General features: G+C 40.4%; 2 protein-coding genes across 17 annotated transcripts in view; one reads left to right on the forward strand and one right to left on the reverse strand.

Annotated features, from left to right (window-relative positions):
* The window catches only part of ADAM22 (ADAM metallopeptidase domain 22), a 235,764-nt gene extending 228,165 nt beyond the window's left edge, over positions 1-7,599 (forward strand). For 14 of the 15 annotated variants that reach the window (XM_042965686.1, XM_042965704.1, XM_042965723.1 and 11 more), the window contains one exon: positions 1,056-1,245. In XM_042965686.1, the coding sequence (XP_042821620.1) occupies positions 1,056-1,076 (21 nt within the window). In that variant the 3' untranslated portion in view covers positions 1,077-1,245. Of the gene's footprint in view, positions 1-1,055 lie in introns of all 15 variants that reach the window. The other variant, XM_042965798.1, reaches the window with a different exon arrangement.
* A 2,189-nt stretch (positions 7,600-9,788) lies between these two features.
* Positions 9,789-26,427, reverse strand: SRI (sorcin). Of its 2 annotated transcripts, none has more exons than XM_015535116.2 (8): positions 26,161-26,427; positions 24,825-24,908; positions 22,658-22,727; positions 15,517-15,560; positions 14,569-14,716; positions 14,197-14,310; positions 12,698-12,756; positions 9,789-11,113 (listed from the first exon to the last, which is right to left on the reverse strand). In XM_015535116.2, exons 1-8 carry the CDS (start codon positions 26,218-26,220, stop codon positions 11,087-11,089), a joined length of 606 nt encoding a protein of 201 aa, XP_015390602.1. In that variant the 5' UTR covers positions 26,221-26,427; the 3' UTR covers positions 9,789-11,086. The 2 variants fall into 2 exon arrangements, with proteins under 2 accessions (XP_015390602.1, XP_042821784.1); XM_042965850.1 differs by lacking the exon at positions 26,161-26,427 and adding an exon at positions 25,905-26,036.
* Positions 26,428-26,642: the final 215 nt, after the last annotated feature.

A 26,642-nucleotide genomic window follows, 5' to 3' on the forward strand; every position in this document is an offset into this window, starting at 1 on the left:
TAGTCCATTAAAGCAATTACTGAATGCTGTAGAAATTAGATATGAACAGGACAGTGTACAGAACTGATGGGAGAGGTAAGGAGGGGAAGAGGTAAGGGAAGTAAGGAATTGACATCATGCCATGGGTGCTTTGTTTCCTGGGAAAGGACAATTTTCTAGGAGACAGTGATGGATTTGGAGAGCGGATGGCCTGGTCATAGGCCCACAGCAGTGATTTCTAAGTGGGTGGTAGTAGTATTGATGGAATCACACTTTCCCGAGGTCAGTACTTCTCAGTACTGGCCGTAATGGGAATTGTTTGAAGGGCTTCTAGATTATGCTGATGCCTGAATCCCACCCAGAGACCCAGAGAGATTTTGAGTTAGTTGGTCTGATGAGTGGCCTGGGCAGTAGGATTTTTAAAACCTCCTCAGATCATTGAAATGTGCAGGTGGGTCGAGAACCACTACTCTAGAAGGTCATATCAGAATCCTGGGGAAAAGGAGTGTATATATGATTAAAAAAAATAATATTTTAAATTATTTTATTTCATTCGAGACATAATATTTAATCTATTCAAATTTTTGAGTAACAGTAAATGAAGATGTGACGGGTTTGGTATTAAAAGGTGGCAATTGCTAACAAGATTGAAACACAGGTTTAGAGGAAGGAGAAAGCTAAAAATTAGAGCATTTATTTTATCTGTTCATTAGATGTCATAAGAGTGTGCTTCCACAACCACATAAGTATGGATGGAATCACCAACTCTTTTTCATCTTTTTCATCTTCATAGCTCAGAAAAGGCCTGTTTCCAGTGCACTTGGATGGCTCAGTAAAGCATCTGACTTCAGCTCAGGTTATGATCTCACGGCTCGTGGGTTTGAGCCCCACATAGGGCTCTGTGCTGACAGCGTGGAGCCTGGAGCCTGCTTCTGATTCTGTGTCTCCCTCTCTCTCTGCTCCTCCCCTGCTCATTCTCTCTCTCTCTCTCTCTCTCTCTCTCAAATAAACATTAAAAAAATATGCCTGTTTTCCTGCTTTCATAATGTGCAATTTTGCTTTTCTCTGTTGTGCAGCTATGGGAGACATCCATTTAAGATCCACTGTTTACATGTGATACATCAAAACTGTTTACTTCAACTTTTATAGAAACCCAGCCTCACAGAATCACTGCAAATCTATCTGCTCTTCAGACAATACAGACCCTCTGAGATGCCACAGAGGAGAGGAAGCCGAGTCTCACGTCTGGATACCTTTTCTTTTTGTCATTGGCTTAGGATTTAACTGAACCATGAAAAGAACTACTGAAATGTTACACTATAACATGGAAAAATAAAGGTACCGGTATGTTAATGGATAATCCGCATGACAGATACATGTAGAAATCTCACTAAAATTAACTCATGACCCAAATGTAGCAAGTTTCCTAAGGGACAATAGTGGATTCAGAACTGACATTCTGAAGCACATCCTCATTGTAGACAGTAATGCTATGTGCATGAAGCTTCTGTTTATTGCTTTCCACATTTAAGGAAACAACATCCCATAATAGAAACTAGCATGCAGGGCTAAGGCATATAGGATTTTTCTGCAGGACTTTAAAGCTTGAGAGGCCAATATCCCATATGCTTACTCTAAACATGTATCTTTATTTTTGTTTTTTTACTTTTCATATTTATATCAGCATACAAGGACAATTGTACATATGTAAACATTTTTAAAATAAAAAAAGCAACTGTTACACACAAGTGTATTTTGCCAAATGCCTAAAAATAATCAGTAACAGGCACATCGTCATCATCCATCAAATGGTCTTTAAAGATGATAAACAGATGATGTTGTAAATATAGTGGTCAGTGCCCTAAGTGTCTCTCTCCGTAATTGGTATTTGTCCTCCAAAACCTGTGATATCCCTTTAAGCTGTGCACAGCCTGGAGGCAGTTTTCTTGAGTGATTAATTGAACCAGAGAAGAAAATGCCCAGCAAATCTGGGGCTTCCACATTGGCTGGGGCAGGAGCTCAGTAGTGTAGCCAGTCTCCGGCCTCCAGGCACTTACTCTGAAGCTGATGGCTGCTCCCTGGGAGTCCTCCAGCCAGTGTCTGCCTCGGCAGCTGTTGTCTTTCAGTATCAGAGCACGCCTCGTCTCACCCTGGAGGCCCGTGAGCCCCTCAGCAGCACGTCCTGCTGACCTTAAGCAAGTGTACCAAAGACACGTGAGACCGGGGCCCCTGATACATTGATAGCTTCCGACTTGCCGACACTCTAACCCTTTGTGGCCTCAATTTTTGTTCTTTGACAAAACTTTTTAGCTACCTTTATCTGTAAGATGAATAGCTTGTTTTAATAAAACCAACTTTTACACTGTTTATCAAGGATATTTATCATCAGTAGGATGTGAGTCCAACAGGTCATTCCGCACTGATGTGGAAGCAAGGTGATGGAGGTTCTACCAACTTGGCGGGAAGCCTCAACAGGCCACAGAGGGTTAGAAGAAACCTAAAGCCACAAGTGTGCGGCAACTGTGAAGTTACCCAAACAGCTGGCAGGGGGAAAGATCTGACGTTTTGAACTCTTTTTTTTTTTTTTTTTTTTAATCAATAGAAAAGTGAGAAATCTATGTTAAAGTCCCTTCTTTAAAACCAAAGTTGGATAGCTGTTACAATGCAGCTCTGTCATTCTAAAAGAAAACTTCCCCAGGAAAGACTACTCTAGTGAACTCCAAAATTGATGGGATCAATCCAATGCTTTGATGTGAAGAGTACTTCTGAATTTCCTCATTTTCTTTCCTTTTTCTTGAGAGGAATGGAATCTGGAGACAAGATTTCAGAAATATTCTCCTAAATTTGATCTCTCCCAGTAGTGTCCATGGTCAAAATCCATTTCATCTTCACATATAGTCATCTTAGATGCCCAAACTGAAGGGCCATGTTAGAGGCAGTATTTTATATTCTATGGTTTTTGTCTTCTGTAACGGACCTCTCTTCTGAAAGTCTTTGAAAATGTTTGACAAGAAATTTAATCACTCAAAGCTATAAAGTGTTTGTAAATGGCATTTTTCATGACAGGAAGGGATGTAATTGTCGATACTACAATAAAATGATCCATCAGATTAAGATTTGGGTGAGTGTTGGGTGACGATGCCATGTAGCTCAAATGAAGGGCAGGAGGGCAGACAGATTTAAAGATGTAGCAAATAAAGTGGCTTTTGACCAAGATCACTTTAATGTGCACTGAATATTTTCTGGTATTGAGTGTATAAAATGCTAATGTTATAAGATTTATTTTGACTATAAAAGAGTTTATAGATTTGAATGTAAGGTACCTTGTGTAAATATGCTTCCTAGTTATGGTTACATAAACCCTAATTTGAAAGAATTTACAAATGGGGAGCTACTTGTCAACAGATTCCCTCCCATACACTTTCCTTACTTTCTCAATTATTTTTACATGAAAATTATTATTTCAAGTAAAAGTCATTGTAACATGTCTTTTGTAAGGCATAGTTATTTATAGTCAGGCTCCTTGATAATAACCTTCAGGTGGAACTGAATGAAAAGCATTTGTTTTATTTGCAGGAAGATTATGATTTTATGGTAGCTTTAATGTTCTGTTCTGGGTATCTGCCTAAGAATGTTTGAACATTCTTATAGCCATTTGCAGAATTCTCTGACAAGTTTATAATCTTAGTGGATACTTTTGAGAAATACCTATACGGGTACTCATGGTTGGTATTTAGATGTATTAAATCTAAATATTTATGACTTTTCATCCACTGAAACAGGAAAATGGACCTATGGCACTAAACACAAGCACAGCATTAGAACTTTTTAATATATTTTGGAGAGGAACTTTGAGGTCATCAGAGCGGTTTGTATCACGCAACTAATATTTATAGCCCCCAGTCAATTATAGAACTCTGACGCCAAGCAGAGAAGAGTGGTTCATTGGCCTTTCTGTTCCATTGTATGCCTTTTTCTTTTCTTTCTAAAGTTTTTTGCATAGATAAAACTTCAGATTGACAACCGTGCTGCCTGCAATGGTCCATTTGTCCACAGACATTGCAGTATAGCAAACTCTGACTTAAACATTGAAATCTCTTTATTAAGAATGATAATAAGGGGGTGGGGGTAAGAGGGAGCCCCTGAAGGAACTGAGGTCAGACTTACCGGTCTGTGTCCAGCCAACTCTTTCTTTAGTCAGGAAGTAGCGTCCTCCTCAGGAGTCCCTCAGCTGGAAAGTGATCCCAGGTCACGTGCAGTCTGTGGAAAGGAACCCACTCAAACAGCACAGCATAGCGAGGGCCTTCAGTTTACCTTAGTTGCTCTATAGTTTAAAGAAACCCAGGGCTGTTCTTTAAAAATTTTTGACTAATAAAGTAAATGTAGGGTCGAAATGCCAAAAATACTTGAGATAGGTGCTTTATTAAGTGATACTAGTTTCTTTTTCTCCTGGCTTTAAAAAGGCTTTTAAAATTGTCTTTATGTATAAAGTCAGTCTGGTATAGATTTCTGTGCATAAGATGGATAGGGTTTCTAAAAGAAGTTGCTGATAAAATTAGATCTTTTGTGCACTTCCTGAAAAGGACTATTTATGTTTGATTTTCATCACAGCCTTACGTTTGTTGTTGTTGTTGTTGTTGTTGTTGATTACCTTGCAAATTTGCATAATTTAAACTGTCAATTGTCCCAGATCTCTTTACCTTTTGCTTTTTTGGACTTTGTTCTTTACTTTTTAGTTACCTATGGGCTGGAGGAAATGCAGTATTTTTATGCCCTCCTTTACGAAATCAAGCGTGTTTATTTCATCCATTCTTCATTTCCTGTTGTCATGTACTTCTACTTTAACTTATATATTTAGTGTTTTAATATTTCCTTGTGTTATTCAACATAATAAATCCTTACCTAAAGAGAAGACTATTTTACTTTATTTTACTTAAACGTAAAGGAAGGGTAGTTTATTGGGAGGATACTGAGTAGCTGGCAGTGCCGAGATGTGGCACTCAGTGGACTGAAGGAACGAAGGGTGGCCAGCCACTTGCTGCCACAGCCTGACTAGGACACCACTGCCAGCTGCTGTCAAGGGCGCCCCCTTGGGCAGCGTATTATAAATTCCATCCTACCAACTTGGTAAGTTGCCATCAGTTTTTCATGAAATGTTCTGACTTCCACTGGCAGCATAACATCTACATTTCAGGGTCCTGATGGTCCTTTTCCTTTCACTTTCGTTCTCCCTTAAAACTGCTACGCACATTTTCGTTGTTGTTCAATGGAGTCAAGGTGAATTTCTCATTCTACTAGCTTAAAATATATAAAAGGCAGATATTTCTCTGGAATAGGGCTTAATTTGAGGCTTGTTAATTTTTTGTTGTTGTTTGTCCCCTCAGTTATTTTCTGAATGGATAAAAACTGTTCTGATTTTGGATGCAGCACATTTCCTCCTGGCATAGGAGCACTAAGCACTTTCATAAACAGCTTCCCCTGTTGGATTGTGAGGAGCTCAGACTGCTCTTATGAATCAGTTAAGAGGCAGCAGCCCACGATCTGGGTGTCTGTATGTGTGTGTGCACAGCCGCATGTGCTAGAACTCTGGGCACATGCTGATAGCATATGCTGTGCAGGCAGGTGCCTTTAATTCTGAGAGGAGCTTTCCCAGATGTTCATCAAACGAAGATACAGCAGGACTTTAGAAATCAGGGCATAGTATTTCTCTTCATGTTTTATTCATGGCTTTGTCAGAGCCCCTAACATGGAGCACCATCTGGTTCAGTTTATAAGTAGAAAAGCAAAACATTCAAAAACAAAAACCTGCCTGGCATTTTTGTCCTTTATCTCCAGGGCCTGACAAACAGTAAGCATCCTCCCTACGGAGTCTGAGAGATGCTTCCAAACCCTTCCTACTCCTCTTCAGTAGCTTGCCAGCCCTTTTCTCCTCACTGTCATGGAGGTAAGTCCCTTCTTGGCTAAACTGGCACTGGGGAGAACCACAGGGTGAAGAATAGGAGGAAGAGAGGCACCTTTAGTCTTCTCTCACTGGCAACTGGGCATGGATTATGCAACATTTAGAAGTCACTAAGAGATTGGTCCTCGGGTATATTTCAGGATGGAGGCGGGGTAGAAAGTAGTGAGCCTTGGGAGGTCACGGGGTATTTAGTCTTGACACAGGAGCAGAATGGAGACGCACATGAACCCAGAGCCAGGTGTGCAGAAGGTGATCACTGGGGGTGTGGTGGGGACAGAGGGGCTGAGTGCCTACAACAGACTGGTATACTTTGCAGTTTTACTGAGTGTTGGCTCTATAAATACTTTATGGGCCCAGTACATGTTGGGCCTGTCACCCTTGCTCAGTGTGTCCCTATTGAATTGTTCATAAAACCTGTATTGAATGGAGACATACTTCAAGGCTGGCAGAGTTTTGCTCCAGGGCACCATTATTTCATGTTTTTAAGTATCCCTAAAATCAAAACCAGGGAAAATGTAGGGTGGGTTTTTTTTTCTTTCTTTCTTTCTTTTCTTTCTTTCTTTTTTTTTTTTTACAAAAAGGCATACAATGAGACTAGCAGTCTTAAGATAATGCACTTACAAAATCATCAGTAAAGTTTTCAAAGAGTTTATGAAGAAAAGGACATTTTCCTCTCAAGTTAAAAAAGTGTCAGATGTGGGTTTTTTGTGTCGTAATGGTCAAACTCTAAAATAATGCAAATAGCCCCCAAATCTTTAAACATAGCGGTGCTAAGTTATACCAGATAACACATTATGGAAAGTGCTGATATGAATTAATAATTTATTCAGTTATGATACAAGAGTTCTTGCTAAATTATACATGTATATCACTGCCTGATTAGAAACCCCACTTTCTTTTCTAATCTAGCACAAAATCTGTGATTCTACAGCCAGTCTTTTTAATGGGTAAAAATGACCCAACATCTTTGTTTTATATGGGAAACTTTTTTTTTTTTTTTTTTTAACACTTCTAAAGTGCTTAACAAAAGGTTTATTCAGGATAACTAAGCACGTATGTCCTTTTTAAACTTGCTGGAAGAGACTTACCCTCCAATCTAGCATCCCAAAAAGACAACTTCTTTTAGGAACTGGGCATTCTAACTAAACATAGCAGCTTATATGTTAGCCAAGGTAGGTCTGCGCTAGTGTTTTCCACAACCATCATCTTAAGGGGTGATGTCCATCTACAGATAGTGGAAGCCACTTCGTGGGGAAGCGTTATTATCGGCATGATTTCACTTTTGGTAACCAGGTAATCCTGTGTATATACCTAAGATTGGCTTCATTTTAATATATTCTCTCTGCTCCTCTGCACTTCAGGTCTTAAGCTATTTTAAAAATTGGGTTTTGGCAATCACCAACTGAAATGTTTATGGCAACTGCTTTCCTGAGCAAGCGTGATGTGTTTTATGGCTGTTCAAATTATCAAGTTGTTCTTATATTGTAGGTATACAAAAACCTTAACTGTTTTTAAAGTTCACTGTAACTTGAGGTTCAAATTTCTGGCACAATTTTATTTGTATTCACTTCTGAAGCTAAAAAGATACCACAGTTTTCTATGTTACGCTCATTGTAACATCAATAAAGTGACTTTCAATAAAAGATTTTATGTTATTTTGATGCCTGACTCCCTTTAATCCTGTTTTTTCTCCCGATCGTGGTTTCTTTCAGAAGCATGAGAAGTACAGAGATCCTGTAGCAAAGCCTGGTTGCTCACTTTGTTGGACAGTTTCCTCAGCTGAGTGACAGGTGGAGTCTCCCGTTATCCACTTGCCTTGCCTCATAAGCACTTCCTCTCTGACCCTAACATGGATCTGTTTCCTGAATCCTGACCCAGGGCCCGGGCAGTGGTGCTTATTTAATAGAATAAGCTCACCTGTGTTAGACTCTAAAGCATTGGGCTTTGGATGCACTTGGCTTAGGTTCAGGAGATTCACTGCCTAAAACACTGGTCCACCTAGCTGTTTGTCTCTCACAGAGCCATTTCATCCTCTGGTCTTAACCTTGACACCTGCTGTTTCCTTGCCTTCAGCTCACAGTCTGCTGAGGAAAAAAGTAGTTGTAAGTAGTCAGACTACTGTTTTTTTTTAATTATTATTTTTAATGTTTATTTTTGAGAGACAGCAGGAGTGGAGGAGGGACAGAGAGAGAGGGAGACACAGAATTTGAAGCAGGCTGCAGGCTCTGAGCTGTCAGCACAGAGTGCGATGCAGGGCTCGAACTCCTGGAGAGTGAGATCATGACCTCAGCATAAGTCAGACGCTTAACCAACTGAACCACCCAGGCACCCCCAAAGTAGTTTTAACGTGAGGATAACAGAAGTCATTGACTAGAGTTTGTATGTTTATTAGATTAAAAAAATTTAGGATTACATATAGCTCCATTTCTTGTATTTGTAATATTTTAGGCATAGAAGAATTCAGATGAACACTGAAACAGTAACACACTCAGGTGAGCAAAAGCAAAGTCTAGTTGGGATAGCACAAGTTTTAGCTCACGTGCCTCTCATGGACAGACAGTACCACCTGGAGCATCATGCTGAAATGCAGTTTCACCTCCACTTTGGCTCAAAGGGAGAGAGGACTGTGGTTAATTATATAGGGCTGCTGTGGTATAAATCCGGCTTCTGCAGCCACATTCCAATGGAGTGCGTCAAAACTGGTTACATATAGGTACTTTATAAATCATGAATCTCCTGAAACACAAGACTAACTCACATGATCTCCAAAGATGAGTTGGCATTTTTTGAGGAACTTCATCTCTAAATAATTGAAGTGGTCAAGCTCGGGCTCACAGCTTGACCATACTCCAGCTAGATGCTTTTAAGAAGAACAGATCAAGAAACAGTTTTAAGAATTGGTGAGACTACACTGGAAGTATATAGTGAATGAAACACAGAACCCAACATAAAATAGGAATAAGGCAACCCGAGATTCACTTGTAATGAAGACTTTGGCTGTAATTGAAGAACACGGATGGATATGTCAAATTTGTCAAGGGGAAGGAAACGTTCTAACTGTGGGGACATACTGAAGACGAGGCTCCACACTTTTGGAAAGACACTATGAAAGCAGAAGTGGAAGAGATAAGGAGATTGCTACAAGGTATCAATAATTAAAACTGAAGTAATTGAATGTTTCAAGAGACACGGTTTTGCAATACTTGAGCATTTATCCAAAAAGCAAATTCAGAACGATGATTGATGCAGCATCCTGTGGGACTTACCAGAGCAGGAGGATAGTTCAAACATGGTCTGTAACTTTGGGCTAGTGTAGGCCTTCTTCCTTATCACATTAGGATCACCCAGGAAATGACCATTTCCTTTAACTATCCCTTCCTCGTGGGATCCTAGTGAGTCTGAATCAAACAGCAGGCACTGGGGCTTTAACAATGAGTTCTCTGCCTCCTGGTCCTCTGACCCTTCCTTAGCCCTTTGCTAGAAAGCTCAGGCTCAAGCCAAGGTTTATGGTCTCACAGTGTATCTGGAGTGAAACCTAGAGACACTGTGTAATATAAAGCAGGCTGCCTCACATATGTAGTCCAGGTGTGAATACTTGACACACTTAAGGCTAAATATTTATAAATTTAATATACTTTAGCAATATTTGAAAAAATAACCAAGTGAAATGAGGCTGAAGATGCTTAGAAATGTTTTCTCATTGGTGACAAATAATTGATCATCTGAATGGTAGCTATCACACTGGAGCCCTAAAATAAGACAGATATTCTGCTGGCAGGGAGAAAATAGGCCAACCGCATCATGTTTCACCTCTTGTGCTCTCTCGCAAAAAAGAGCAAACCAGACCAGCTTTAAATCCAAGAAACGGAAACTTTATTGGTGCTTATTAAACCAACACACTTTTTCATGTTCAGAACTATCCCATGGAGTATTAATCTCCTTTGCAAAGATGGGGAAACTGAGGCTCTGAGATTATCTGAGATGATTAATTTACATATTCAGGAAGAGACACAGCCGGTATTGGACTCCAGATCCTACTTAAAAGCACGTGGTTTAAAAATTAAAAAAAAGTCTTCCATTATAAATGCAATACTTGCTTATCAGAGATTATCTGGAACAATAGTAAGAAGGAAGAAAATGAACTCATGACCCTGACTGCCAGTGGTAGCAACATCAATATCTTGGTCCTCTCTTCCAGTCCTTTTTCTGTGTATATTTTATAATGTGAGTGTGAATGCATGGCCTATCAAAATGGATCTATCAATATTTTAAAAATTATCTTCTGATTTTAGAAGGAAAGCACACACATTATAGAAAACTTGGAAAATACTAAAATCTATCAAGGAAATTCAAATCACCTAGAATCTCATAAGCCAAAAATGACCATAGTTAATATTTTCATATATTCCCTTAGGTTTCTTTCCATCAGTTTTCTTTTTTTACATAGTTAAGTCCATAATTTACAAGATTTTTAAGTGCAGTTAATAAAGGTCTAGGTGGATGATGACAAACAAACTTGGTGACAGATAGTATTTGCCACTCAAATGGTTCAACAGGTGTTAAAGAGGCAGAAAATAATCACTCATGCTCCCTGTCCAATTGTGTGGCCATCAAAAATGTGTAAGCCTTAAAGCCTGTTCTTAAATTTCCACTAAGGTGAAGCCTGACATGGATTATCATGGTTTTTCGTTGTTTTTTTCCCTGCATCCAAGAGGGTATAAATCATTTACATGATAAGAATACTCCACACATAAGGCCTTCAATACCATGTAAAATCTCTTCTAGGAAAGATAAGAACAATATAGTCTGATGGGAAGATTTTAAAGTATCTTACAATGAAAAATACATAATGTGCCTTAAACATTTTGCATGCTGAAATTTACATAAAAGAGGCTCAGCAACAAAATAAGGCATCACTGACAATGGCTCAACGAAGTTGTAAATGGTATAAGAGACCCAATCTTGTATTAGTAAAATTCCAAAGAATTTATTATCAATACTAAAAACTTCAGTTGTACATAAAGTAATAAACGTTTATGACGGCCCTTAAGGAAAAGCAGTGATGCAAGTTACACACATTACTGAAGGCAAAGGCAAAAGAGGACTCCAGTCGGAATGTCGGTTATGTTCATGCAGCTTCCTCTTGATTTAAACACTCATGACGCACTGAATAAACTGAAAGAGAGACCAAGTCCACGTTACCCTGCACACATTGTGGCACTGAGTACACCCTAGCTTATTTTTCGGCAGTTTACATTTTGTTTTCCTAACTTGAATTATGGATCAAGAAACATCCATTTCTAAAATAAAAGTACATGATAGACAGAAAGGTTCATGTTTGTAGGGGAAGCAGTCTAAAAGAAAATCGAGTGGGTTTCTCTTCTTACAGAAAGCAGACTTTACTTCAATGGATAACGAATATTTAAATTCCAAATATCTCAGACTCTAGAAATGGTAATGGTCATGGTAAAAGGTACCCACTCAGAAATAACAGTTGATACTGTTAAATCACCTGGGGACCTCCAAACTACACAGTAGTACCCCACTGCTCTGGCACCAGCACCTTTTAAATAGGTTATGCCCTTAAAATCTGCTTAATTGCAAATAAATCCTAGCATGCAAGTATGTGTATACACAGAAACGGAATATATGACCTTTCCTCTGCAATTCAGAAACCCAAGTTGAGAGGCATCAGCATTTGCTGTGAAACATTTGCTTCACATAAACACCAACACTCTGCTTTTCTATCAATTTTCTTTCTCATTCTTCCGACACCAGTGAGGCACTGTGTATGCTAATCCCTACAGCATTCCTACAAGGCCAAGCTAATGATCACTTTCAGATAAAAGGGAACATTTAAAATCTCCTAAGGGCCCATCGGAGGCCAAAGTCCATGCACTTTCCACTCCATAGGCTGCTTTTCCATCTTTGGAAAGAATGACAGGACTGTCACCCGAGACACTGATACACACTGATGAAAACACACCTTTAAGCAGAAGAAATAAATATACTTACACATAAGCCTTTTTAAATGATCTGAACTGTGGCAGCTGCCAAACTGAAAATATGTACATCCTTGCATTTTGTAGCAGAGAAACCTTTTTTAGAACATTCAGTTATCACAGTGACTGCTATTCTGAAAGCAATTTTTTAAAGTCCATAGCTGACCAAAAAATAGAAGAACAACTAAGCATCTCCCTAGTTATGTGTATTCAGCTAATGCCATCAGAGATGACAACTGGCTCTGTTCACATTGGTTACGTGGCCTTGCCTTGTCCTATCACATTTAGTGTGGCTGTTTAGTAAATACATTGTTTTAAATTGCAACTTAAGTTTGTGCTTTATAGCCTCAATGAAGAACATGGGTGTTGTTAAATTTACTTCTCAGTGACTGAGATATTTATTCAATGAAGCCAAAAACAGCAATATCTGCATGGTGTTTTCAGGGACATTTCTGATTGAAATCTCACAACAGCCCAGGGAAGAAGGCATTACTACTTCCTCTCCTCAAATAGTCTTGGAGCAATGAAGAAACCTGCCTAAGTGACCCTACCAGCAAGTGAGACCATTTGGGCTTTGAACCAAGTCTTTTAATGCGAATCAAACAGTGGTCTATGAGTAAGACTAATAATAAATGAAACTGATAAATTTTGAACGGTAACTCCTGATCATTTAATCCTTCATTACTCTGCATCCTTAAGATGCTCTTAATGGCTAACTTCAAAAGGGATGCCCAATTGTGAATTTACGGAGACTTACATCATCATATGGGAAATTCACAACACCTTGCTGAGCAGTATCCCGTCTTCGAAAGCTGTCTGTAAAACACCACAGTAAAATTTATGGTTATTTTTGTAACATCTGAAATCACAATAGTTACTTATTTTGGCATTGGGTTCAAACTGTAGAAACATGTGAGTTGTAAAACCAGCTAACATAAACAAAAGACCACAGCAAAGAAGCCAACTACAATGAACATGAATAAATTTAATAAACAACAAAGTAATACAACAATGTAGAAGTTAGTCAACTGTCTTTTTCAATGTGCAGCTGGAAGAAAGCATCTTATCCCAAAGTCAGTAAAAGCCATGTGACCTCCAAGGCCATTACTTAATTGTGATGAAAACACAGAATTTCAAACTTGTTAATAACATAGATAATGTTTAATTAGGAAATGGATAGATGGGAGTCCCTAATATGACAAACGGGCTGTAATAAAATATTTCACCTATCTGAGCTCTGTGCTATTGAAAAGAATTTACTTTAATAATCAAAAAGAATGAAATCTTGCTACCTGCAACGTGGATGGAACTAGAGTATATTATGCTAAGTGAAATAAGTCAGAGAAAGACAAATGTACTATGATTTTACACCTATGTGGAATTTAAAAAACACAACAGATGAACATAGGGGAAAGGAAGGAAAAATAAGAAAAAAACAGAGAGGGAGGCAAACCATGAGACTCTTAAATACGGAAACTGAGGGTTGCTGGAGGAGAGATGGGTAGGGGGAATGGGCTAAATGAGTGATGGGCATTAAGGAGGGCACTTGTTGGGATGAACACTGGGTGTCATATGTAAGTGATGAGTCACTAAATTCTCCTGAAACTACTACACTGTAAGTTAACTAACTTGAATTTAAATTAAAAAAACTGACCGCAAATTTTTGTTAGGATGCAAAAAAAAAAAAAAAAAAAAAAAATTACAAAACCACATTTTAAAAAGAGTAAAAAAGACTAAAGAGAAGACTGGAACAACAAAAATATACAAAAGAAAGAGGGGATAGAAAAGTAGAGATTACTAATATAGCCTCATCTAAGAAGTACGTTCTACCATTTAATATCACTACCATTTAAATGACTACCATTTAAAATTACTTTCCAACAAGAGGACTTAGGAAAGAGAGCTACAAATGAGTAATTTTACTCTCTTCACATATCTACATTATAGGGAGAAATCACAGAATACTACTCATACTCTGATCAAAAGTGCACAAATTAGCTTATCATATTTTGGAATATTTTGTGAAAGTTAAGATTATTTTAATGGCAGATTACCACTAATCTGAAAGAATTTCTGAAAACAAAAAACACAATTACTCTGCTAGATAGGTTCAATAGCAGTGTTAAAAAAGCCATTGAAATGAGGGGGGGTGGAAAGAGTGATCAGGTACAAAAGAAGTTCAGAACACTGAAAATGAAATGTCATACAAGTTGTGTCTTCTTGGCCCTTGGAGAGACACCATCTCAAAGAACACACCTGTCAGAGCTCGCAGTTTCACACAGCAGGCGATGTAGTCATCAAAGGTGATCTTGCCATTGGTGCTGTATCGTTTTGCAATTGAATTCACAGCTTGGGGACTCAACCGAAATCCTGAAGGAAGGAAAATCACCCAGTGAAAAAAACATGAAAGGATTACAAGAAGACCGTTGAAAATAATCAAGCACAATTTTTTTCAGACAGGGGGCACACTCATTTTAATTACGAATACACACTAGCAACTATGTGTGTATCATGTAATTATGAATATACACTTCTTCTAGAAATCAGAAACTGCCTTCCCATAGCACTTAGTTTTAGAAATTAACACAGAATTATGCCGACCAGGTGGCTCAAGTTAGCCATACCCACCCATTGTGGTTAGGGCCTTCTGCAGTTCTTGAGGGTCCACTGTTCCACTCCTGTCACTGTCAAAACTGGTGAAGTGTTGTCTCCAGCCGTTCAGCACGGCCCAGAGTTCTTTAAATTCATTGAAACCCATTGTGCCTGACATATCTCTCTGAATTATAATCAAGGATTAGAGTATCTTTATTTTGCAACATTTTGTAACGATTCAAGATCAAGGATAAGGGAATATAATGATCTTTCTGCTAAAAGGGTTAAAAATGTTGTATGTTACTCTTAGTGTGATATAATAAAAACATACTCCAATGAGATAATAAAAAGGGCCTAGGGAGAAAAGCTGAGTACGTATTTCCACTGTGGGAAAAAGATAATCTATGTGAGGTGATTACAATGAAATAATGTGGCCACTGTGAGCCACAGGTAAAAAACAGAGTTCCTGGAACTGTGCCGCACTTTCTGGGTGCCCCAGGCGATGCTGCTAGGGTCCTGGGGTCTTGGCTTTAACATTCCTTTGCTGGGCCCTTCCAGACCCAGGGTTTTCACTTTTGGAAAATGAGGTGGGATGAAAGGCACTGCAGGGTCACCACTAGCTAACCTGAGTGCAGTAACTGTGATGTGAGAAATTCCACCGCCTGAAGGTCAGGTATGAATCATGCATAGCTCACTGTTAAAGCAAAAAACCTTGCCAGACCACTCTGATTTCTATAGGTGTTCTCTGATGCTTCCTTGAATTCTTGAGGAACCAACATTCTATTTACTGAGCTCCTTTCCTTTTTCACACGAAACTACATCTTAAAAGCTAATGATTTCAGAAAACTTTTTTTGTGGTCATCTGTCACCTTGTGTTTACTGGGTATTAATTCCTAGATAAATTCTTTTAGGAAGAATTTTTTTTGCGGGGGGGGAGGGTGATCAGAAAAAAACACTCTAGACATCAATCAAAGTAAAGGATACATCCAGCATTGACACCATAAGCCGACAAGTCTCCAGGTTAAAAGCTGTTAAATCAAAAAAAGCACATAATAGTTTCAAAAATTCACATTATATTGCATACATTCAAATTTTAATTAGGAAAATGACTATTTATTTACACAATCTTATTTTTATATGCTAAACAACATGGGAGTTTTGAAGCAGATTTTTTCCAGATAGAGGGGATTCCTTGCAGAACCCAAATTTGATTTTAATAACTTTAATAGAAATCTTTTAAAAAAAGTATTGCATTGTACTATTAATATTTTTAGGTATGATAATGGCTTTGAAGTTGGTGAGGGAAATGTCCTTATCTTTTAGAAACGTATATACTGAAGTTATTTGTAGATGAAATGAATGTTAAGATATCTGGAATGAGCTTCAAAAGAAAACAGACAGGATTACACATGAACTAAGAATAACAACACACTGATAATTGTTGACGCTGGGTGACAGGTGCATGGAAGTTCGTAATAATTATCTCTGTTCTTAGGCATACATTTTCTATAATACAGTCTTAAAAAAATTTTTTTACCATTTATTTATTTTTGAGAGACAGAGAGAGCCAGAGCACGAGCGGGGGAAGGGCAGAGAGAGGAAGACACAGAATCTGAAACACACTCCAGGCTCTGAGCTATCAGCACAGAGCCTAACACAGTAACCCCACGAACTGTGAGATCATGACTTGAGCCGAAGTCGGACACTTAGCCAATTGAGCCACTCAGGTGCTGCTAATATAGTCTTTTTAAAAAAGTTTTATATACTTTTTTGCCTTTGAAACTGTAATATAGTGAGTTTAATTCACCATAATGAACCATAATGTATTATATTCACCATGGTTGAGTGGGAAGATAGGGTTACTACATTTCTACTCCTGACTATCAATTGCTGGTTTTGTTTGTTCTGTGTCACTAGTTCACTTGTTTACCTTTCTTTCCCCTTTAATGTCACACACTGAATTACCTCCTACCTCATATAGCTTATGACACCTTTTTATATACAGTAAGTTTATATACGAAACCAGATAAATATGCTTGCTAGAACAGTGTTAAGTAAGAGCACTCTGGAATACGATATAATAACCAATTCAGTGATGACCACGATTTGGAAGCCTTTTGAGTTTTTGTATAGCTTGAATATATTCTGAGGACATTTCTATACGACACTTAGAAAAACACACTAGAATATATTTACTAGTTAATGGGCCTACTGATGACCTACCTAAGCATTAGCAAATATAAAGAAAAAATTCCTTGCATCTTCCATTCTGTTCATGAGAATCAATGACTGGGAAAATATATAGTTACAAAGAAGCTAGAAGGCTAGAAGGCAGAAGGGACAAAGGTCAGGTGGGCAAAGCTGGCATAAATTCTGCAAGTTTGTTGAGAGGCACACAGAACTAACATTTTTACAGCTCTTACTAGCTTCATTTTTATCTCCAACAAACTGAATTTCAAATACATCTGAGCTAACTCTCAGTACTGTAGTGTTTCCAAACAGTATAAACTATAAATTTTCCACTTTTAACAGATTCCTGTGTTTGGCATACTCTGGAACATGAAATGAAAGGTGGAGGACTATCTCTGTTTTGGCCCTTCAAACTCCATCTAATCCACAGATACAGGTCTCTGAGGTGACAGGAAGCAACGCTTCTACACACTTTTGAGAAAGAGTTGGTTGATTCTTCATTTTGACTTTTAAGTTGTGTGGAGGCACGAAGTCTCTCTGATCTAGACCAATGGTTTTCAATCCCGGGTACTTATCAGAATCACCCAGAAGCTTTAAAAGATCCTAGTACTGGGGCTGCACCACAGAACAGTTTTTTTTCCCCTCAGCGTTACGGAGATATAATTAACAAATAACATTCTGTAAGTTTAAGGTGTATAATGTAATGATCTCATATATGCACATACTGCAGAATGATAACCATAATTAGGTTATTTAACACATCCATCACTTCACATAGTTAACTTTTTCGTCTGTGTGATGAGAACTTTTAAGATCAACTCTCTTAGCTATTTTCTAGTATACAATACAGTATTGTCACCATCACCACAGAGCAATTAAATGAGAATCCCTGAGCATGGAACCAAGGCATGACTGTTTTTTTTTAAAGCTTCTCAATGATTCCAGTGAGCAGCCAAGGTTGAGACCACTGTTCTTCTCAAAGTGTGATTCCTGGACCAGCCATGTTAACATCATCTGGGACCTTTTAGAATTACAGAATCTCGGCCTTTAACCTACACCAAAAATATCAGAATCTGCATTTAAATAAGATCCCCAGGTGATTTATTTTCACATAAAAACAGCTGGTGGACCTGGACCACCTGAATCTTCTGGAAGCTTGTTCCAGATGCAAATTCTCCGGTCTTACCTCAGACCTTCTAAATGAAAAATTCTAGGACAGGGCTCAGCAATCCAGTGATGCTGACACAGCTCAAGTTTAGGAACCAATGCTCTAGAGGGCCTGTCAACCAAGAGGCAGATCCACTTGTGTCTGACTTTAAGTCAAGGATTTTGAGGGGCTGTAAGGCAGACAGCTTCCCTGTGTCCCAAGAGCTACAAGTAACATCTCCATCCACTCAGTCACCCAAGCCAGAAACCAGGGAGTGTCCCCAGTTCCCTGTCCCCTGATATTCAATCACCTTCTTCTTCTTCTTTTTTTAATGTTTATTTTTGAGAGAGAGAGACAGAGCACAAGGTGGGAAGAGGCAGAGAGAGACAGGGAGGCACAGAATCTGAAGCAGGTTCTGAGCTGTCAGCACAGAGCATGATGTGGGGATCAAACTCACAAACTGCGAGATCATGACTTGAGCTGAAGTCGGATGCTCAACTGACTGAACCACCCAGGCGCCCCTCAATCGCCTTCTAAATTGCTTTAGGACCCATCCATTTCCAGTTCCACAATCACTTCCCTGGTTTAGGAAGTATTTTACTCACCTGATGACTCCAATGGCCACCTAACAGGTGTCCCTGACTCCCCGTGCTCCACACCCCCCATACCCATGCCCCGCAATTTGGTTTTTATGCTACATCCAGAACAGTACGTGCTCTTCTATACAAAACCCAGTAGACATGTTGCACTGCTGTCAGGATGAAGTCCAAGCACCTAAGTGGCATATGAAGTCATATGCATATGTTCCCAGTCCAGCTAATTTCCTGCTCTTTATTCAACGTTCACATTCCATCTTCACGGCCAATTTCTCCCAGTTCTTTGACTGCACATGCACATGTTTCCCCTTACCTGTGGGTCTTTAGTACATGCTGTTCTATCTGCCTGGGGCACAACTGCCCTTTATCCCTCTCACTTCTTGATCTGCCTGGTTTTGCTTGACTTTCATTTCTCCTCAGTTTGGCATCAGTTCTGCAAGGAAAACTTTCCTGACCACTTTCTGGGTTATGTGCCTCTCCTATGTGGGCCCACAGCCCCTCTACTTCACTTATCCCAGCACTTTTCACTGTGTCCCACAGGCACCACTTGTGGGTGCACAGCCTGGCACCTTGCACGTGATGGTATCCATTAAAATGTGTTGGTTAGACAGCTGAATAGATAGGACCCCTCATCCCTGTGTAGACAGCTATACACTCCCCTCAACCAGTATACGCAGGATAGGTTTTTAAAAATAAAATCTCATTTTTACGGATACTTAAAAGGACTATATAATACCTTAAGACAAATCATAAGTCAAAATACCAATAAGGGTACAGAGCTATGCTTTCTCCATTTTAGGAAATCTTCCATACTCATTAATTCAACAAATGCCTGTTAAGTACTCATTATGTACAGGGCCCAGGATACCAAGAACATTGGAGATACAAATTAAAAACTGGATCCTGCCCTAGCTGACAGTCTAAGGAAAAGAGAAGTCATGCATGCATGCAACTCTAATCAAGGTAGAGAGTGGTGAACCATAATGGAGACAGTAAGCAGTACCAGGAAGTACTGAGGAGCAGGAGGCTCCTTCCTACTAAGAAGCACTTCACAGAAGCAGCAGCATTTAAGTCAAGCCTTGAATGACAGGAAAGATGAGGGACATTTGGGGACAGTTAAGTAGTGCTATGGACCAGCATAAGCAAAGTGTATCAGGAAAGTTCAGGCCAAGCAAAGTAAGTGGGAGGCTTGATGAGGCTACATTAGAAGATCTTGAATTCCTACTAAGGGTTTAGGTTTTGTTTTACAGGTACCAAGGAGCTACCAAAGAATTTTAGAAGAAGAAACTAACAGGTTAGAGGATGTGTCAGGAAGCCCAAAAATCTGGTCATCTTTTGTGAGAAGGGTTTAAAAGAGGGAATGTGATGGGCAGGGAACAAAAGTGAATGAGAGAAAATTCACTATTCCAGACAGTTCTAATGAACTAGAACACTGATGTCACAGAAGTTTGGGTAGGGACATCTCTTGCTCAATTTTAATTTTATTTTTCTCCAGAAATAGTTTGCTTTTATTTATTAAAATTTACTTTGAGAGCACACGTGCACACCCAGCACGTGTGAGCAGGGGAGAGGCAAAGAAAGAGGGAGACAAGGGAATCCAAAGCAGGCTCTGTGCTGTTAAGTGCAGAGCCCTACATGGGGCTCAAACTCACGAACTGTGAGATCATGACCTGAGCCGAAACCAAGAGTTGGACGCTTAACCTACTGTGCCACCTAGGTGTCCCAAGAAATACTAGTGCTATTCTATTTTAAATAGCTTCAAGAGTCTTTGATAATTTTATTTTTACTCTCTCCCTTCTCCTGTTCATTCTACTAAAATGCCTCATACATCTTTTCTTCTAGTAGAAATCCAAAATGTAATGGACCTAGCAGGAAAACATTACCTTCAGTTGTTTCTCTCAGCCTTACCATAGAGTAACGGCTACACTCATGGGGAAAAAAAAGAAGCTGAATTACTATCTTACAGACTAGAGCAACGTTTCTTATCAACTCCACTTCTGAGTATGACCGGTTCCTTTTAAGCTGGAGAAGATGACTGTAGGAACTAGGCTGGAATACTCTCTGTTCCTCATTCCACCTCCACCTGTACTTTTTGGTTTGGAAGCTGGGTTTAAAAAACACCAATGGCTGTACAATTTCTGTATCATGAAACTCACTGTGACACTTCACAAGCAGGATGGTTTTGTGATTTATTACAGCCTCCACAACCAGAGGATGGTAAGCAAATTAATTCAATCACATGGCTCTGATGACTCAGGAAATGTCTTCCCTATAACTCACTGCTCTACGGCCATCACTAAACATGATTTTCTCACATGAAATTAAAAAAAAATTTTTTTTAAGTTTATTTATTTTGAGAGAGAGTGAGAACATGAACAGGGGAGGGGCAGAGAGAGAGGGAGAGAGAATTTCAAACAGGTTCTGCACTATCAGCACAGAAACTATGCACAGCTCAAACCCACGAACCATGAGATCATGACCTGAGCTGAAACCAAGAGTCGGACGCTTAACTGACAAGAGCCACCCAGGCGCCTCCTCATATGAAATTTTTAAAAGGACTGTTCTCCCAGGATATACAGTCCATTTGTTAGTCAGATTTTAAAACCTGCCACACCTCTTCTACTGAAAGGGTACAGAGTAATAGTTTATGTTGCTACACAGCTCACTTTCATAAACCCTATTAAACCTGCTATGTTCACTAGCCCCAACTGCTTGAGGTTAACATTTAACACTTTAAATGTATTCCCTACAACACTTAAAAAAAAAAAAAAAAAAATTCCCAAATCTAGAAAGTGCTTCTTTTGTTTAGGACCAGATTAAATGAGAAATGCAAACGGTTCCTCTTTCATATTAATTCCTCCAACTAGGAAATATTAATAGGATACTTAAGTCATATAATACAAAGGATAAAAATAGAAATGCAAATAGTTTAGGAAGAGAGCCATCTAGTAAATATGCCATGTCAAACAGTCAAAGAAAATGCGACCATAAATCTTCATGTGTGACTTCTAGTTCGAGCATTTTATTTTTAAAGTTTATTTATTTATTTTGAGAGAGACAGATCACACAGTAGGCGCAAAGAGAGAGAATTCCAAGCAGGCTCTGCACTGTCAGCGCAGAACCTGATGCAGGGCTCGAACTCACAAACCAACAGATCATGACCTGAGCCAAAACCAAGAGTCAGACGTTTAACCAACTGAGCCACTCAGGCACCCCTGTAGTTTGAGCATTTTAATTCACAATTTACCAACAGCTCAGGTTCTGATTTGATGTTTTGTACCCATTAACAACAGGCAAAGAAGTTAGCAAGTCAAGACACTACTTTCTACCTTATGGATCTGTCAGGGTCAGGATCTGATTGGAAAAGAAGCAAGTGGGATGTACATGGGAGGTTGAGAGGCACTGATAAGATGCAGTACTTCTGCGATCATTCCCCATCTGTAGCTCGTGGCAAAGAGCTCTTTCAAAAGGCAGGAAGGTGGTGTAAGCACTGAATTATAAGGTGGCAGAACTGAGGACGAGGCCAGAAGGAAGACTAGTGCAAAGAGTTAAGAAATTAGGAAGGGCACTTCCAACATAGCCTGCCCACACTCTCTGAAGCAGAAAGAGAAATGAAGAAAGACCTGGGGGATGTCATGGCAAGCACTCATGTTGCCAGCAGCATGCTCAGAGCCCACGAATGCAGAACCCGTTTCCTGAGCACCAGGGGTGGGGACCAGCCACTGTGGGGAACGCAGGACAGGACTGACCACTCAGAACTAGGAGTGCAGGACAGGACATTTGGGGAGCAGGTGCACAGGACCAGGCACTCAAAGTCCTAAGTGCCATCAGCCTCAGGGCAGTCAACTCTCGGCAAATGGTCAGTTGTAAATGTTAGCTCCTGTCATTAATGACACCTGACCTAGCAGATTTCATTTCAGCACCTTACCTCGTCCTCTGTGAAGGAGACCACGCTGCCCATCTCATTGCTTCCAAAGGTTCCAAATCCAATGGACCCGCTAAACGGGCAGGTAGTGTAGAATGATTTATTAACAGCTGTTTTCAAATTCACATTTTGTGATAATAAACAACCAAAATTAGCTTTTGAAATTCTAAATTATGCTGGATCAGAAAAGCTCAATTTCCTTGGAGGCTATAATCATAAGGAAGTTAAAATACGAAACAGAAGAGTACTGTGGGATTGTCAACTTACGTTTGTATCCTCCAGCAATGCCTGACTGTGTCAGACATCTCTGCAATTCATCAGCATCTATCTGCCCATCCTTTTGAAAAAAAAAAAAAAATAGGAAGACAAATTACAATAATGATTTGTACGTTCTAGTTCTTTGTTCACTTTCAGTATATTATTTTAGCAATGACAAAGAAAATGAGCATTTTCATGCGTAAGACCTTTTTTACTTTTTGGAAAAAAGAATGCCTTCCAAACATAGGCATTCCTTTCCCAATTCTACTTTCAAAAATAATAATGAAAGAAAAACAAATAGTTAAGTCCTCTTCCACAAATGCATACTTAGGGCCATAAACGAACAAAATACATTTCGTGATACTTAAGTGGGCATTCAATTTCAGACTCTATTTTAAATAATTATTACATACGAATTCACAAGGTTGGAAAGCTGCTTACACCTCTACTTTAGTATTAACATTATCTTCTTATCATTCCTCTAAGTTCCTCAATTAGATTTGGGATTAAATTTTCAAGTGGAAGGTTGGTCTTTTTAATGAAACACTGAGGTAAATTCAGTTTCTTCTTCTGATACACAAGTTTTTTTTTTAATGTGTGAATGAAATTAGTTTCTGTCTTGAACTACTCTTCTTTTAGTCTGAGCTAGGAAACTGCCATTTAAGCATTTAAAATTATTTATATAGTTGCTTTAAAGTCTTATTCCTCTTTCTAGCTATTTTTTTGTGGGGAGCGGGGGTGGTAAAGGCATAGCAGCATACAAAGCTAACATCCATGAATAAAGTCTGGATAAAACAGAGGCCTTTGTGATCCCTTGGTTTATGACGAGGTGAATGGTTTTTTTCAGAACTACAATTATATACAGGTTCCCAGTGCCTATTTATTGGCTAACCAAGTTCACAACTAGATATATGTTGTTTTTAGGGATTTAAAAATAAAATACCTAAATCCCTCACGTCCATGAGGATTGTAACTTCTAAGTGCAGAGCAGGATCAATAATTTGAAAGACAATGGCTATGCTGATGTAGGTGTAGGCCCAGTCAGCTGCAAGCAAAGCAGGTGGGGTCACTTACAGGGCTGGAGGCACAGGCAATCTAAGAACACAAGTCTTGAGCTTTGCCCTGTCTTGTGGTTTCAGAGATACAGATCATTAACCGATTAAGCAGATACTTAAATGGATGCTCTTTCGGTTTTGGACTCAATTTTCCATTCAATTTCTTGAGTTATAGTTCTTAGAATGCTTTTCTGCAAGGCGGTCTTGAATTTTTATCCCATAATATTCTACAGCTTCTTCACATTAAGACTGTGCTGTTTCTTGCTTTTGATCAAAACAAAGGTAAATGCCAAGACAAAAGAGCAAACATCCCTTCTGGAGAGGACTGGGTTCTACCAGCAGTGAATTTACCATACACAGCGGCGTGGTGAACTAGGGAAGCGTCCTTCCTCAATGTACACCACCGCCTGTCCTACCACATAATATAGAGAAGTCAAAGGTCTCCAGGAGCCCACCTTAATTCTCTCTCTGGGTCAACAAGCCACAACACCTTATACGGACATGGAAGAGCTGACCTAGTAACAGCATCAGCATCAAAGAGAAAGTACTGTGCACAAGATTCACTTCCTGATAGTAAGGGAATAGTAAGTAACTTTCTTATGTTGAAGCTGGTAAGTTTTTAACATAAGTATCTATTTCCTCAGGGGGTAATTGATTAACAAATTCAATCCAAAGAAAGCGACCATTAGAATCTGACTACATGATTACTGGCACATGTCTGTAAACCGTACTAACAAGGGTTTGTGTTCACCAGATCCGGAATTTATTCTCTGTAAACCACCATGGACCCTGACAATTCATCGTTCTAAAAACATCTTTCTACTTTACAGATCCTCACAGTATATTTATTGCCCTTTATTCTGTTCGTTCTGGCATTAATTCAATCACAAATTTAGTCTTGAAGTGAACTAACATAAATACAGGTAACACTTTGTCCTAATTTGTTCTGAATATGCAGAAATAAGTAACTGACTATAAACTTCATTCTTTCTCTCTTCTTTTCTTTCCACAAGCAAAGGGATTCTTTTCCAGAGGAGAGTTCTTTTTTCCATGCCACTCTAACAACAGCTAATACAAATGAAGACTCTGACAATTCTTTAATATTAACGGAAAAAGCTAACCTGTCCTGCTACAGCAGCAAAGTAACCATACAGCGGATCCTGAGTTTGTCCGGGAAACGCAGGCCCTCCGGGAGCCCCTCCATACTGTAAAACAACAAACACAAAAGCATCATCCCACTGAATCCAGTGTTATTCTTTCACCACTGAATGCCTTTGTGCAAAGCTAGGCAAATGCCGGCCCTTCACATCCATGGTTCACCTCCCCACCACCAGCACGCTCTAACTGCAATCATCCCACCCCTTTTCTTTCATTCCCGCTCCATCACAATGTAAAAACTGGCAGCTTGGACCAAAATGAGATGTCCCGAATAGTGACATCTGCATGAGCGAAGCAACTTTCAAAATCCCAATTAACCTGCAGGTTACTGATTAAATGCAGCCTAGGCAAGCAACTTAAGGGCAGAACTCGGAATTGTCTTCCTTTTCCTTTTACAACGATTATGGTGTTTTGAAGCATTTTGAGACAGGTGTAGCCTAGGCCGTGCTTAGGTGTCTCGGTTAGGCTATTTGGCGGCGAGCACCTGGGCGAGGAGGCGCGGCGAAGGAACATTCCTTTTCAGAAACAGTTCCCACGACGACGCACATCCCAGGCGCCCGGCGAGGCGGCCTTCCTCCCGGAAGGCTTTTACTCTAGCGGTCTTTCCCCCAACTTCTCTTTTAATCCCACTTTCTTTTAAAGATGGGAGGTGGATCCCAGGGCCATTCGAGATTAAAATGGCTGTTGCTCTCAGGGGAAACCCGGAGGGGAAGGAAGCGAATTTACACAATTTCACGCCGCGTGTCCCAAAGTCACAGGGTGGGCTTCTTGGATCAAAGCCCACCCGCGCCTCGGCCCCACGCAGCCACCCGCAGGGCGAAGGGACGCGGAGAAGGAGGGAGCCCCAGGATGAGGCCGAAGGGCAGCGGCCTGGGGCGAGGCAGCGGGCAGGGAGAAGCCCGGGGTGGGGGCGGGAGAAGCCCGGGGTGGGGGCGGGAGGCGCCCGCGGAGCCGCCCCGGCGGAGTGGCCCAGCGTGGCCTCTCGGCGTCCGCGGTGTCCCAGGGTTGCGCCCGGGCCACCAGCCCGCGCGGGCTGCACTTACCCCGCCTGGGTAGTACCCGCCGCCGGCGCCAGGGTGCCCGGGGTACGCCATGGTGCAGACTGCGCCGCCGCCACCGCCACCGCCCTCACCCTCCCGCCGGGGCCGCCCCGGAACGCACCACGCGGGCGGCGGGGGACGCGCGCCGGAGCCCCCTCCCGCTCGGCGCTCGGCTCCCGCCTCAGCCCTCTGCGTGCGCACCGCGTGGCTCCGCGCTTCCTGTGCCGGGGTCGCGCCCAAGCCAGGTTCCCGCAAGTGCCTGGGACCTGCGACGCAGTTCACGCCGGTGGCATTCCTCCCTGCGAAACGAATGGCACATTCCAACACCAGTACGGTGCCTCTGGGGTTCTTTATTTCTTCCTAACTCGGCTATATTCTGATACTTTTGAACATTTTAACCAACTTCGTTAGTCTGGGCCGCTCGGCTCTAAGCGGAGTGCAGTTTTGCAGGGAAGGAGCTGGATGCATTAGGACAGCTCTTAGATGCCTGTGAGGGAAGGAGACGTTGGAAAATCAGAATAAGAAAACGCCCTTGGAAAACAGGAATAAACTTAAGGAACTGTGTGCAAGCGAGCCTTTGGTTTGCGGTTGCACATTTCACTGAACACCGGCCTGTTTTCTTGCTAGGGGACGCGGTCAGCTCTTGGTTAAGCTGGGTGTCATATGGCCTGGGGAGGACGGAGGGCATTGACTGGCAAGGCAACCCCGCCCAGGTTCTTAGAAAATGAGTTGTTTGAATTA

The sequence above is a fragment of the Panthera tigris genome, chromosome A2 (genome assembly GCF_018350195.1).
Source record: "Panthera tigris isolate Pti1 chromosome A2, P.tigris_Pti1_mat1.1, whole genome shotgun sequence".
NCBI lineage: Eukaryota > Metazoa > Chordata > Mammalia > Carnivora > Felidae > Panthera > Panthera tigris.

Coding starts and splice junctions, on each gene's coding strand:
- SRI (XM_015535116.2), bottom strand. CDS start 26,220: ATGTGCCATTCGTTTCGCAGGGAGGAATGCCACCGGCGTGAACTGCGT. Junction 15,561..22,657: donor CATTGCTGGAGGATACAAAC/GTAAGTTGACAA, acceptor TTGATTTAACAG/CTTTTAACCTGGAGACTTGT. Junction 14,311..14,568: donor GAAGGCCCTAACCACAATGG/GTGGGTATGGCT, acceptor TCCTTCCTTCAG/GATTTCGGTTGAGTCCCCAA.